Here is a 15,863-nt window from a genome sequence, read left to right as displayed (position 1 = left end):
GCAAAGTGATGATATTCTTTACACAACCACTCATTCCACATTTACTAGTCATCACTCAGCATTTTACTGTAATCAAGGGACTTTTCTTCTACTCCTTTTTATTTACTTGTTCTTTCATTATTGGTATGAACTCCTCTAAATTTTCAGTAGCTCTTATCATTCATTATTTTTCTTATACTTTTGCTGTTTGAATATTCCAGACTTCCATAGGAGCCCCTTCAGTTGGCTCTTATATATGGCCCTGTCTGTGGGCACTTTCTTACTTTCTAGCATCACAAGGTGTTCCAGGCTTATTGTGCACCCATCCTGCATTAATCCTAGAATCAGTCATTGCTCCAATAAGCCTTGGTTTCTCTTAGTGGAGAATGGTATTAGACATCAAGATATGGGTACTAAGTATACTTACTGCTACTGGGGTGTTTGCTTCTTGGTCCTTAAAGTAGACAGAACCAAGAAATATGTATTTGTAAACACATATACAGGTACCTTGGTACACATGTGTATTAAGGTTTCTCACTCTTGGCATTGTTAACGTGTTGGGCTGAATAATTCCTTGGTGTGGGATCTGTCCTGTACACTGCTGGTTGTTTAGCAACATCCTTGGCCTCTACCCAAGGATGCCTCTACTAAATGCCACATTAAAAATGTCTCCAGACATTGCCAACTCTCCTCTTGGCGGGGGAGGGCAAAATCTTCCCCAGTTGAGAACCACTGATACACAAAGGCATGTACACATACTTATTTTAGAAATCATTAAGCTATCCTGATACTTCTAATTTTCAGTCTATTCTCACTATGTTGTTTCTTGTTTTCCTCCCTACCATATTTGTATCTTTCTTCTGTAGCAAGACCCTGTCTGCCAGCAGTAGCAAGGCTTTGACTCATTTGCTCAATCCTGTAGTACTTCCAAAATAGTTTCAGAGTTGTTACATTCTCACTACACATCCTGGAAAGGGTTTAGAATTTTTTTTTTTTTAATTTTTTTTTTTTTCCAACGTTTATTTATTTTTGGGACAGAGAGAGACAGAGCATGAATGGGGGAGGGGCAGAGAGAGAGGGAAACACAGAATCGGAAGCAGGCTCCAGGCTCTGAGCCATCAGCCCAGAGCCTGACGCGGGGCTCGAACTCGCGGAGCGCGAGATCGTGACCTGGGTGAAGTCGGACGCTTAACCGACTGCGCCACCCAGGCGCCCCTTTTTTTTTTTTTTTTTTTTAATTTTTTTTTGGGTTTAGAATTTGTATGCAGTTCTTTCACTCCCCACCCCCCCCCCCCATCCACTCTGCTGTGTTTGTAAATTACTTGGATTAGTTGGAAACTCGCCCTGGTTTCTCTCCCTCTTCCCATGGTTTTGTTACTCATTTGAAATGTAGTTGGGTTCATAGGTTCTAGTTTTTTTAGTTCTGTGTGTTTTGCATTTCCTCTGCCTTCCCATCCTTGTTAATTTAATATTTTGGATATTTAGAACATTATCTGTACAAAAATGTATACTCACAAGTATTACTCTTCTGAATCCCTTCTAAGTTCCTCCCTCCTTGCCCCATGTAGGAACCAACTTCATGCATTGTTTAATAAAGATAAGAGAGATACATGTATGTTTTCTTGTTTCTCCTTTCTTAAGCAATAGGTAGCATACTATAAGTGCTCTTTTGCACTTGGCTTTTTTTCAGTTAGCAGTATCTCCTGCAACTCACTCTGTATCAGTTCATAGAGATCCTCTTTTTTTTTTTTTTTCCCTTTTAACAGCTAGATAGTACTCTACTCTGTATATACCATAGTTTTTTCAACCATTCGCCCGTATTTGAACATTTAGGTAGTTTCCACTATTTTGTAATTAGAAATATTATAAGTAATAAATCTGCATATGTACTTTTGTGTTATTGAAGGTATGTCTGGTTTTTAGTCATTCTTGTTTCTAAGTCAGTTCAGACTTTTTTCTTCTAGATGCCTTGTGTGTGCCTTATTACCCTCATAATCAAGATTAATATTTAAACATTATGGCCAAAAATAGAGATTTTAATTTGAATAAAAATCAATTGATGAAAGAACCTAATTTCAGGTGGCTAAATTTGTAGAGAATTTTAGGGAAGAATTGACCTAAAAGTTCTCATTAAGCAAAGAATATTTGTGTTAGATATAAATGTAAATTTAGGGAATTTACATTTAGGAATTTGGGGAATAGAAAAAATCTTGGAGTTTTTACTAAGGAAATAAAATGATGGTTTTTGCTTTTTCTACCATTTTTGAAAGTATTATGGAATATATATTATGAGAGACAGAAACAAATGTTTATATACTTCTTACAAGTAAGATACATTTTGGCATTCAGTTTGCCTTTGTAACATTTTAGCATTTCTAACAGGTTGGATACCAATTAGTATTAATTAATTTTGAGTAGTATTAATTTTGAGAGAGACAAAGAACGAAGAGGGGAGGGGCAGGGAGAGGGAGACACAGAATCCAAAGCAGGCTCCAAGCTCTGAGGTGTCAGCAGAGCCTGACGTGGGGCTCGAACTCACGAATCGTGAGATCATGACCTGAGCCGAAGTTGGACGCTTAACCGACTAAGCCACCCAGGTGCCCGTATTTATTTTTTCAATTTACATTCAAGTTAGCATGTAGTGCAACAATGATTTCAGGAGTAGATTCCTTAATGCCCCTTACCCATTTAGCCCATCCCTCCTCCCACAACCCTTCCAGTAACCCTCTGTTTGTTCTCCGTATTTAAGAGGCTCTAATGTTTTTGTCCCCCTCCCCGTTTTTATATTATTTTTACTTCCTTTCCCTTCCCTTATGTTCATCTGTTTTGTATCTTAAAGTCCTCATATGAATGAAGTCATATGATATTTGTCTTTCTCTAATTTTGCTTAGGATAATACCTTCTAGTTCCATCCATGTAGTTGCAAATGGCAAAATTTCATTCTTTAGTTGCCGAGTAATACTCCGTTGTAGATGTATACCACATCTTTATCCATTCATCCACCAGTGGACATTTAGGCTCTTTCCGTACTTTGGCTATTGTTGATAGTGTTGCTAAAAACATTGGGGTGCATGTGCCCCTTCTGTATCCCGTGGATAAATGCCTAGTAGTGCAATTGCTGGGTCGTAGGGTAGTTCGATTTTTAATTTTTTGAGGCACCTCCATACGGTTTTCCAGAGTGGCTGCACCAGCTTACATTCCCACCAGCAGCACAAAAGAGATTCTGTCTCTCCGCATCCTCGCCAACATCTGTTGTTGCCTGAGTTGTTAATGTTTGCCATTCTGACAGGTGTGAGGTGGTATCTCATTGTGGTTTTGATTTGTATTTCCCTGATGATGAGTGATGTTGAGCATGTTTTCATGTGTCGGTTGGGCATCTGGATGTCTTCTTTGGAGAAGTGTCTATTCATGTCTTGTGCCCATTTCGTCACTGGATTATTTGTTTTTTGGGTGTTGAGTTTGATAAGTTGTTTATAGATTTTGGATACTAACCCTTTATCTGATATGTCGTTTGCAAATATCTTCTCCCATTCTATCGGTTGCCTTTCAGTTTTGCTGATTGTTTGCTTCACTGTGCAGAAGGTTTTTTAATTTGATGAGGTCCCAATAGTTCATTTTTGCTTTTGTTTCCTTGCCTCCGGAGATGTGTTGAGTAAGAAGTTGCTGCGGCCAAGATCAGAGCGGTTTTTTGCTTGCTTTCTCCTCGAGGATTTTGATGGCTTCCTGTCTTAAATTTAGGTCTTCCATCCATTTTGAGGTTATTTTTGTGTATGGTGTAAGAAAGTGGTGCAGGTTCACTTTTCTGCATGTCGCTGTCCAGTTTTCCCAGCACCACTTGCTGAAGAGACTGTCTTTATTCCATTGGATATTCTTTCCTGCTCTGTCAAAGATTAGTTGGCCATACATTTGTGGGTCCGTTTCGGGATTCTCTGTTCTGTTCCATTGATCTAAGTGTCTGTTCCTGTGCCAGTACCATACTGTCTTGATGACTACAGCTTTGTAATACAGCTTGAAGTCCAGCACCAATTAGCTTTTAAAATTCTTGGAGGGGCACCTGGGTGGCTCAGTTGGTTAAGGGTCTGACTCTTTATGATTCTTGATTTCGGCTCAGGTTGTGATTCATGGTTCCTGGTTTCAAGCCCCACATCAAGTTCTGCTCTGACAGCGCAGGGCCTGCTTGGGACCCTCCCTCTTTCCTCTCTCTGCCTACCCCTCTCAAAAGTAAATAAGTAAACTTTAAAAAGAATAAATAGAGGCGCCTGCCTGGGTGCCTCAGTCAGTTAAGCATCTGACTCTTGATTTCAGCTCAGATCGTGATATCATGGTTCCTGAGATTGAGCCCTGCATCAGGTTCTGTGCTGATGCTGTGGAGCCTGCTTAGGATTCTCTCTCTCTCAATCCCTCCCCTGCTCATGTTTCTCTCTCTCTGTCTCTCCCGCCCTCTCTCAAAATAAATAATAAACGTTTTTTAAAAAGAATAAGTAAGTTGGAGTTGCTTGGGTGGCATCCAGTCAGTTAAGCATCGGACTCTTGGTTTCGGCTCAGGTCATGATGTCAGAGTTTGTGAGTTCAAGCCCCACATCAGGCTCTGCTGGTAGTGCAGAGCCTGCTTGAGATCTTCTCTCCTCCTTTCTCTCTGCCCCTACCCTGTGCACGTGTGCGCGCGCGCTCTCTCTCTCTCTCTCTCTCTCAAAATAAATAAATTTTAAAAAATTAACAGGATGAGGTATTTTGGGGGTAAAAAATGAAAAGAATTTTGATGTAGTGGAAAACAATAATTTGATCGGTACTAATAAGTGTGACTCAACTCAGCAAATGTATATTGCCTGCCTTCTTTGTTTTTACCACTCTGGGGCATACAAATATTGAATAATAACAAAAACATTTATGTGGATATGACAAATATCTTTCTTTTACAGATAAATTGAGGATGGGAGAAATTAAAATTACCAGTTTCATGACTAGTATTAGAGTCAGAATGAGTTTCCTAATTTTAAGTTCACTATTCATTAAACACAGTTCTGTCACCAGAATTAACATGTGTCAAAATGCAAACATTGCTCCCTCCTCAGTTTTTCAGTCCCATTTTCCAATGGTGGCCCCCATTGCCTGTATATTATAGTCTTTTCAGATATTTTTCAAGTATTTGCAAAAATTTCATGAGCATCTTTTTTTCTTAAGGTTTGTAAAATAGAATTATACTTTACAATCTCTTTTTAGTATTTTTTGTCACTCTGTGAATTTGGAAATGATATTACCTGTTAGTTCATCTCATAGTTAACTCTTAACAAAATAAGCTTACACCTCTATTTTTGTATGAGATTTTACCCATTGATCTTTCTCCATGAAAGATGAAGAAAGTCTGTTTTGTTTTGTTTTAGGTTGTCCTGGTTGATAATATTTGTACTTTGTTTGATTTGTTGCTCACCCCTAATTCTTTTTTTCCACAACTTTCCCATTCTTGTATTCCTTTTTTGGTTAACAGCTATATTGTAGTATAATTGACACAAAGAACTGTACATATTTAATGTATACCATTTGTTGAGTTTGAAACATTTTGCTAATTTTTTTTTTAATGTTTATTTATTTTTGAGAGATAGACTGTGGGCAGGAGAGGAGCTGGGGGCAGGGGGAGACACAGAATCTGAAGCAGGTTCTAGGTTCTGAGCTGTGGGCACAGAACCTGATGCGGGGCTTGAACTCCTAAGCCATGAGATCATGACCTGATCAAAAGTTGGACGCTTAACCGACTGAGCCACCCAGGCGCCCCAAGTTTAGAACATTTTCCTATTCTTCTTTTGATTACTGTGTTAGTTGGGTGGATTTTGTCATTACATACCTTTTTCAAGATGGGCTCCTAAATGGATTTCTGTGAGCCTTTTTTACATGTTAGGGGTTAATTTTTTTTTTTCTTCCATAAGTGAATGGCAAGTAAAAGTTGAATGAACAATTCTTAAGTTACACACTTTTCCCACTTAGAGTTACAGATACTAAGGAAAAAGTTCCCATGGATAGGACTGCAAAGAAAAATCTCAAATTCCAAAAATGCAGAAATCTCATAGGACTCATTTGCTGACTGTAATGAAATAAAATGAAAATTAGTAGGAAAGGGAGAGCTAAGAGAAATCTATCCATGTGGATGTTTTAAAATGTAATTCTAGGGGCACCTGAGTGGCTCAGTTGCTTAAGCATCCAACTTCAGCTCAGGTAATGATCTCAAAGTTCATGAGTTCCAGCCCTGCATTGGGCTCTGTGCTGGTGGTGCAGAGTCTGTTTGGGATTCTCTCTCTCTCTCTCTCCGATTGTGTGCTTGCTCTCTCTCAAAATAAATAAATAAACTTAAAAAAAATGTTAAAATGTACTTCTAGGGACAGCTGAGTAGCTTAGTTGGTTAAGCATCTGACTCTTAATTTTGACTCAGGTTATGATCTCACAATTCATGAGTTCAAGCCCCACGTTGGGCTCTGTACTGACAGCATGGAGCCTGCTTGGGATTCATTCTCTCTCTCTCTCCCTCTCCCCCCCCTTCTCTCTCTCTAAATATTTTTTTAAAATGTACTTCTAAATACTTGAAGTTCAAAGAACAGCATGTAACTTAATAAATGAAGACATTGATAATAATGAGGGTACTTACAATAAAAACCTGTAGGGTGTAGCCAACAGAGCATACAGAAAATTAGATAGTCTGATGAATCTTTTAAAAAAAACAAAGGTCGGAAATGAACCACACATTCAGTTCAAGAATAAGACAATAAAATAAGCCCAACGGAAGCAGAGGGAAAGAATTAATTTTTTTAAAAGCAGAAATTAATAAAATAGAAAATATAACCTGGTAAACTTGATTGGCAAAATTAAAAACTATCTTTTAAGAAAGACCATAAAATAAAATATAAATTAAAGAAACAAAGAGCATAAAATAAAACTGATGAATAAAGAGAAAAGACATAAATGAACAGTACAGTAACAAAAAAGGCAACATAAAATGAACTCAGAGGAAGGGCACTTGGCTAGCTCAGTTGGTAGAGCATGCAACTCTTGACCTTGAGGTTGTGAGTTCAAGGCCCATGTTGGGTGTAGAGATTACGTTAAAAAAAATTAAAAAATCAGTAGTTAGAATTAAGTCGTTTTTGTTTTGGGGTAATGTTGTAGAAAAGACTTCTTTGCCCTGTTTCTAGTGAAAATAAATGAATGAATAGTGGAAAGATGTCAGAGCTCCCAAATTATTAATAAAATCAAATACAATCCCAATTAAAATCTAAACAGAATTTTTCTGAATTTGACCAGATTGATTCTGAAGTTCATCTGGAAGAGGAAAATGCAGAAAAATAGTTAACGAAAAATTTAAAGGATTAGTGAGAAAGGAACTAATTGTACCAGATACCCAAACATTGCTGTAAAAGTAGTAAGTAAAATATTTTTGTAATAGGCACATAGGTTAGGGGAACATATTCAGAGACAAGCTCATTTTATCTATGGGAATTTAGTATATGTTACATGGCATTTCACATCGATAGGAAAAAGTACTGTTCAGCAAATAGTACCGTAGGTTGTACTAAATAAAACTTGAATCCAAAGGATGTGAAAGCCCAAGTGTTAAAGTAACAATATAAAAGTGGTAGAAAAAAGTACAGCCTTTGGTAGGAAAGGACTTTGTCCTGGGTGGCTTTGAGCCTGGGTGGCTCAGTTGGTTGAGCGACCGACTTCAGCTCAGGTCATGATCTCACGGTTTGTGAGTTCCAGCCCCGCATCGGGCTCTGTGCTGACAGCTCAGAGCCTGGAGCCTGCTTCAGATTCTGTGTCTCCCTTGCTCTCTGCCCCTCCCCCACTCATGCTCTGTCTCTCTCTGTCTCAGAAATAAATAAACATTTAAAAAAAAAAGTAGAAAGCAAACGCAGATCTCACTTGTGATAGTTTCACTAGAGTATTTCCATATGTAAGCTAAGCTCTGTGTAGCCATTCTGTTCGTTCATGGATAAAAGTCCTTCATCTCAGTTCTTCCCTTTGATTTTAACCATTTTCTCTGATTTGTATATGAGGTTACTGGTTTGGATCTACTCAGAATTACCTTTTATGTTCTGCATGAATCCTGCTTTGATTCTAGTGATTAGTTGTTTTTCTGCATCTCTTGAGACTTAATAAATTTAAATCATGTATACGGAGTTTGTTGGAGAGATGATTATAAACTTGTGCCTTGATGTCCACTCTTCCAACCTTAATAAAACTGCTGAAAATCAACTCTAGATCAACAGCTGAAATTCTGGAAGCACCATTAGGCTGTTAGAACCTAGAGATTTGTCTGTCTTAATTTATTCTTAGGTTAAGTGATTGTGATACACCTTCCCTGACAGAGGTTCCACATTCACTGGGTTCAGCTATCCCTAATGGCGTCAGACTCATTTAAATTTAGGTTCTAATTTGTTTGCTATATTTTCGTATATGTATCTTGCTCTTTGGTGGTTCTTTGTTATCTTAGTAATGCTATGTGATCTCTCTTTCCAAACTTTCGTAGATATCATAGTGTTAATGAAACCTTTAACAATAAAAAGAGAACCCATCCCTGATATTCTCAACTCACTGCTGCTCCCTGACTCCAGTGCTCATTTGAAACCTTAGCGTGGAATGGAATACTGAGGCCACTTAGGTTGTGACACTGTACTTGGTAAAGTAGACAGGCAGGGACGTCTTAGTAGCCAGATTACTTGGACACTTTTTAGACTCTGGATGACCTCTCTCAGATCTTTGTCACTGTTACACATCTCCATTTCTTTGAAACTTCCATCTTCATTGGCTTGCTGACATCTCTTAATTGTCTTACTTCTTGAATGTTGGTATCTGTCAAAGTTCCATCAGTTACATTCTAGTCCTCCCCCCCCCCCCCACAATATATACCTTCTTCTGAATTGTCTGTCACCACTTACATTGTTCAAATCACTGCTACCTGTTTGCTGATTTTCCCAGTCCTCTTCTTATGTCAGGTCTCTTTCTCAAACATGTCACCTGTACGTCTAGTTACCTCTTATATCATGTATCTTTACTTAAATATCTTATAGCTACTTCAAGTAAGAAGGTTTAAAACTGAACTTGTCATATGCCTGCCTCTTTTTCTTCGTTCTCTTTTTCCCCTATCTGTCCAAGTGAGTGGTACTACAATTCACTAGAAACTTAGGAATCAACTGTGTTCTCCTGTCTCTCGCATCTAGTCAGTTACCAAAACAAAAAAGCCTAGTGGTTAAGAGTGTGAGTCATTTTTGGTTTCAAGGATTTGGGTGTAGGGCTTTTTAAAGAGCAGTGTAAGTCCATTTTTAAAGCACTTATGAAAAATACAATATATGGAAGTATATAAATATGGGACAGCTCCAGTTAAAGGAGGGAGGTGCAGAGCTCCACTTACTTAGCTAGTTTCTTCCTCATCCACTCAGTAAATGTTTTTTAGAATTATTATCCTAAATTATTTCACTACATGCTAGTTTTGTGGCCTTAGATAAATCAGTCTACCAATATATAATTCAGGGGTAATATACTTTTGTACCTACTTTAGTAGAATTTTTTTAGGATCACAAGAGACAGTGAATGTTTTTAAACAGGATTTAACATTTTTTAAAAAGTATAAATGTGGCGGTGCCTGGGTGGTTCAGTCAGTTAAGCTTCTGAATCTTGATCTCACCTCAGGTCTTGATCTGAGAGTTCTGAGTTTGGGGCCCATGTTGGTCACTGTGCTGGATGTGTAGCCTACTTTAAAAAAAAAAAAAAAAACCTGTAGGGGCGCCTGGGTGGCTCAGTCGGTTAAGCGTCCGACTTTGGCTCAGGTCGTGATCTCACGGTCTGTGAGTTTGAGCCCCGCGTCGGGCTCTGTGCTGACAGCTCAGAGCCTGGAGCCTGTTTCAGATTCTGTGTCTCCCTCTCTCTCTGACCCTCCCCCGTTCATGCTCTGTCTCTCTCTGTCTCAAAAATACATAAACGTTAAAAAAAAAAAATAAAAAAAAAAAACAAAACCTGTAAGTGTGACATACAACTATAATGAGGTGCTGCTTTATGCATATTTGGAGTCATCTACAACTTCTAATTGATTACATTTGCCACATAACTTTTTAAAATGCAAATGTTGGGTTAAGCCACACAGACCTTAGAAAAATGTTGCACAAGTTTTAAAAATTTAACATTTAATTCACTTTTTATAAAAGTCACATAAACAGAATCAAAGGATAAAAACTGTTGGTTTTTTGTTTGTTTCTAAAGTTTATTTATTTATTTTGAGAGAGAGAGGAAGCAAGAGAGAGAATCCCAAGCAGGCTCCACACTGTGAGCACGGAGCCAGATGCGAGGCTTGAACTCAAGAACCGTGAGATCATGACCCGAGCCGAAATCAAGAGCTGGACCCTTAACTGACTGAGCCACCCAGGCACCCCAAAACTGTTTTGTTTTTTAATCAGTAAAGGCTAAACCAAATATTGGAAAAGTAAAGATGGTGAAGGGATGGCATTCATAACTGCTGTTAGGAATATAAATTGGTACAACTATGGAGAGCAATTTGAAAGTAGCTATCAAAATGTCCTAAAAATGTATATAATTTTTGTCTTTGTCCAGGCTACTGTAATAAAATACTGTAAACTAGGAGGCTTATAAACAACAGAGATTTATTTCTTACAGTTCTAGAGTCTGGAAAGTCCAAGATCAAGGCACTTGGCAGATTTAGTGTCTGGTGATGCTTGCTTCCTGGTTCATAGTCTTTTTTTTATAAGGGCATTAATCTCATTCATGAGGGCTCTGCTCTCATGACCTAAGCACCTCCAAAAGTCCCGTCCCCAAATATTAGGTTTAAGTGTAAGAATTGGGGTGGGTGGATATAGGAGGATAACACACATAACATTCAATTTGTAGCATCATTTGACTCAAATGTAAGGATGTGAGAAAGGCTTTATATGAGTGTTTGTTTACAACATTGCTTAAGATGATGAAAAATTAGAAATAGCCTTGAAAGTCCAGCAATAGGTAATTGCTTGAATAAAATTTGGTCCATCTACATCATGGAGTATTGTGTTTGAGTATTAAATAACTAGGATGTCATGGATGAACATTTACTGACAAGGTTAAGATTTTCATGACATGAACAAAATTAATAGATAATTTATTTAATTAAAAGCCATACATACGTATCCATGGTGATGTGAATGTATGGGCAAAGAACATGGTATGAGAAGACTATACTGAATGCAGTGGTAATCTGAAAATGTTGGGCCTTTTTTTTTTTTTAATAAGGAAAAGGAATAGTCGTTTTGCATTTTTCTCCTTTTACTATTCTTACCTGAAAAGTACCACCATTTATGTATCTTTACAAAAAAATAAGCCCATTAAGATCATAATTGTTATAATTTGTGCCATGTATTACATGTGCGTATTACATGTTTTATGAAGTTCAAGGTTGTAAGCTGTGTGCAGTATGTTTGGGCAGTTTCAGGGATTAGGGCTTGACCCTGAGGTAAGAGCTAGGTAGGAACATTAAGTATTTACAAGTTCTATATATTATTTGTTTACCCTTGACATTTTTTAAGAAGAAAATAAAGCTAAGAAATAGGTATGTCTTTTAACTTCTTTGTTTCCCTTATTATTTGGGATATTCTAACCAAAGGGAAATTTACTTTTGTTGAAGGTTTGTAACACAGGCTTTGACAACACAATATTTGATGGAATATTTTGAGAGATCCACTGCCTTCCTATTTTGTATTCTTTCGGAAGGCCCAAGTAGAACTACGTGGTGGAAATTAAAACGAAGTAGATTTCAGCTCCATGTAAAGAAGACACTTCTTACGAATCAAGTTATCCATTAGTAGAACAGGCCAGAAGGTACAGGCTATGATATGAGCAGCACACAGACACAGACTCACAGTAATAGTAAGAATTTACCTTTCCTCAGCCCCTGTGTTCATGAATGTGATGTGCTTGACCCTATCTTCCACTAGTTATTAATGCTTTAATTTTTGGTATGCTAATAATTACCTGGAATATATAAAGTGTTTGATATAACTCCCTATTATCTTTCTCTACTGTTTGCTTTATTTTTAGCATGCCATTGAATTAAAACTGGATTCCACCAATTCTACAATACTACTAGAGTGTTTTTATTTCCTAAAGCATTAGGTGGGCAGTGGCTTTGAAAGGATAGTCATAGCATCATTGTTTGTGGTAGTAAAAGCATATGTCTCTATAATGGAATACATTATTTTTTTAAAAGGCAGATTTATATCTGCTGATAAAGAACGATGGTTAAGATTAAGTGGGTGTATGGGATATTGTGTGTAAGACTTTTTGTATATAGTGTATTGCATTCTGTTTTAAAAAACAAATATTGATTACCTCTAGAAGAATATGCAGGAATGTGTGTGTATAGGTAGATTGTCTCTGAATATGCAAAACACTAATAAAGTGGTTACCTCAGGGAGGTCAGTGGTGGAAAGGATATTTTATTGTGTAGTTATGTTTAAATTTTGTTTAACCTTGCATACATATTAACTTTCAAATTATTTAAATGAAAATGTTTTACAGGAAATCTCAAACAAACAACTATTTGTTACAGTGGTAGTTAGGGCTCAAAAACATTGAGAGACATTGGAATAGGTTGCTTTAGGAGGGAGGTAGTTGATTTTCTGTTTGAAAAATTATAAGGAGAGCATAAAGAGGCATCTGCTAATTCAGCTTTTCTAACCTTTGAGTTCTTTCTAATTCTAAATGAATGTCTCATACTGTGATATTGTACTAAGTTTATAGCCTGTGCCACCTTTTTCGTCCACTCTAATGGTTTAAAGTTATCTCTAATATTAAATGCATATTAATTATAATTTATCAGAACAATTCTGTGTACAACTAAATTTCAGTTGCTAGTCCTTGAGCATCTGCTAAACATAACAAGTAGTAAAGGAAGGCTAAATGTAAACATGAAAAAAATTGATGATTACTGTCACAAATTGATAGCTGTTATATAAGCCATATCTTGATCCATAGAATGCCCACATCTTGTAAGGTAAGCAGTACATTAGAAACTTACAACTAAAAGCTCAGGAATAATGTTACAGTATTTTGGATGTACTATGGCAGAGCTAAATGTTTTAGAGGCTTTTGGGGAAGGTTCCTTTTTTGTGAAAGACTTGGATTTGGAAGGGAATACTCTTAAAAGAATGTCATAAGATTTATGAGATTTTAAATGAAATATTTCTTTAACATGGAAATCAGATTTGGTAGAAGTAAAAATTTGAATTTGTTTTCTTTCAGAAATCGAGCTATAGCAGATTATCTTCGTTCAAATGGCTATGAAGAGGCATATTCAGTTTTTAAAAAGGAAGCTGAATTAGATATGGTATGTTTGACCTTACAATTATTCATATAGTATTTAATAGGTGGATTTTTACTCAAGTATTAGAGGTTAACAGTCACCTCAGCTGTTCATAAATCTTTTGTTATTGTGGTTTACTTTGGTACTAGGTTTTCACCCCCCCTTTTTGGTATAATCAGATATTTATTAACATTTGGGCTTAGATGAATGGTCTGTATGGTTTGAACTATTGTAGGTGAGCCATTTTTCAAAAGGTTCTCATTTTTTTCTCTAGAATGAAGAATTAGATAAGAAATATGCTGGTCTTTTGGAAAAAAAGTGGACATCCGTCATTAGATTACAAAAGAAGGTATCTGTATCTTCTTTCTTTAAAGTCACTTGTATTCGGAGTGTTAACTATATAAACTTTCTGAAAATATTAACATCAATTATTCTGCATTAATTAATAATTATATTTAATCTTGAAAGGTAAATGAAAATACATTTTTATGCATTAAAAAACTTTGACCTAGACAGGTCATTGCTGATACATGCTAAATCATGCATCCCAGGTATTGGCTCCATGTAATCTACACAACCCTGACTTCAGGGAATTGATACCAAAAAGAACTCATTTGTGCACTTAGAAGGGAAGAAAGCATGTAGCCAACATGATGTTGGGGAAAGAACACTAAAGTGTGCTCTTAGACAAGTCATTTTCATCTCTGAGCTTTTATTTTTTTATTTATTTGTGGGTTTTTTTTAATGTTTATTGTTGAGAAAGAAGAGGGAGTGAGCAGGGGAGGGGTAAAGAGAGGAGACAGAATCTGAAGCTTTCAGCACAGAGCCTAATGTGGGGATTGAACTCATGAACTGTGAGAACATGACCTGAGCTGGAGTTGGACACCCTGCTGAGCTTTTATTTTTATCTGTAAAGTGAAGGCAGCAAATAATATTCTGGTCCTAAAATTTATACCCTTAGTAGGCGAAGTTAGAATAAATAAATACCATTTTTATAACATGAGTTAATCCAGAAAAAGCTCTTAGAAAAGTAGCCAACACATAGATGCATGTTAGCTTTTATAAAGGTGCACTGTCCTTCCTTTAATTGGTAGATATAAATTGAAAAATATTTTTTTTCAGTTAAATATTTGACACAATTGGAGTGAATTTTTCTCAAGTTTCAGTTGTATCACACTACTAAAATTTTGGTGGTATATCATATAGATCATTTTCAGTTAAAATTGATGAATGCTTTGTAAATTACCAAAATTTTTTCAAGAATCCTGCAAACTGATTTCTTAAAAATATCAAATATCTTCTTTTTATCAGAATCTATCTGTATATAACTATGTGTTCCTTCTTAAGGTTATGGAACTAGAATCAAAACTAAATGAAGCAAAAGAAGAATTTACGTCGGGTGGACCGCTTGGTCAGAAACGAGACCCAAAAGAATGGATTCCCCGTCCACCAGAAAAATACGCATTGAGTGGTCATAGGAGTCCAGTCACTCGAGTAATTTTCCATCCTGTGTTCAGTGTTATGGTCTCTGCTTCAGAGGATGCTACAATTAAGGTAACTTTTTCAAAATTAAAGATGTACAATAGGATAATTGTTAAAAGCAGATTAACATTAATTGGGTAAAAGAAATAAAACGATCCTGAAGATGAAGACCTGTATAGGATAGGAAAGACAGGAAGGACTCTTCAAAACTGTGATTGGTTCTAAGCCTTAGACAGAATTAGAATAAAATTTCATTATAGCTCCTGAGAGGCAAGCTGCCAACTAAAGTTCACTGATGAATTTGAGAAAATTGGGTGTCACTAGTTTAGTGTTGCATAAGTCACCTAGTATGTGAGTAATAATTTTTGTTCTTGGAGAATGAAGATGTACATGTGCCTTGCTTTTAAGCAGAGATGATAGATGAAAATACAAGGTTACAAAATTAGTTCTTCAGGGGCGCCTGGGTGGCGCAGTCGGTTAAGCGTCCGACTTCAGCCAGGTCACGATCTCGCGGTCCGTGAGTTCGAGCCCCGCGTCAGGCTCTGGGCTGATGGCTCAGAGCCTGGAGCCTGTTTCCGATTCTGTGTCTCCCTCTCTCTCTGCCCCTCCCCCATTCATGCTCTGTCTCTCTCTGTCCCAAAAATAAATAAAAAAAAAAAAAAAAAAAAAAACGTGCAAAATTAGTTCTTCAGAGGGTGAATATATTGTGCGAAAGAATTCACTTATTTAAATTGGACTCTCCTTGTTGTGTTGTATCTATCTATCTATCTATCTATTTATTTGTTTAATTTGAGAGAGAGAGCACGAGTGGAGGAGGGGCAGAGAGAGAAGGACAGAGAATCCAAAGTGGGCTCCACACTCAAAACAGTGAGCCCCGATGCAAGGCTTGAACTCACAAACCATGAGATCATGACCTAAGCCAAAGTTGGACACTTGACTGACTGAAACACCCAGGCGCCCCTCTTCTTGATGTATTTTAAATACTGGCTTTGTTCTCTTCAGGGGTGTGGGAATATGGGAGGTTTTCACTTTGTAAGTTATATATTTCTCTCATTTTTCTATTTTTTTTATAGGAAGT

General features: G+C 37.0%; 1 protein-coding gene across 2 annotated transcripts in view; it reads left to right on the top strand.

Annotated features, from left to right (window-relative positions):
- Positions 1-15,863, top strand: part of PAFAH1B1 (platelet activating factor acetylhydrolase 1b regulatory subunit 1) — a 74,397-nt gene that overhangs the window by 41,052 nt on the left and 17,482 nt on the right. For both annotated transcript variants that reach the window (XM_047080605.1, XM_047080606.1), the window contains 3 exons: positions 13,243-13,327; positions 13,578-13,652; positions 14,651-14,857. In XM_047080605.1, the coding sequence (XP_046936561.1) occupies positions 13,243-13,327; positions 13,578-13,652; positions 14,651-14,857 (367 nt within the window). The remainder of the gene's footprint in view (positions 1-13,242; positions 13,328-13,577; positions 13,653-14,650; positions 14,858-15,863) is intronic.

This window comes from Lynx rufus, unplaced genomic scaffold (genome assembly GCF_022079265.1).
Source record: "Lynx rufus isolate CCGP_SWC_20201006 ecotype Redwood Valley unplaced genomic scaffold, mLynRuf1.p SCAF_18, whole genome shotgun sequence".
Classification (NCBI taxonomy): domain Eukaryota; kingdom Metazoa; phylum Chordata; class Mammalia; order Carnivora; family Felidae; genus Lynx; species Lynx rufus.
This window is presented reverse-complemented; position numbering and strand designations above follow the sequence as displayed.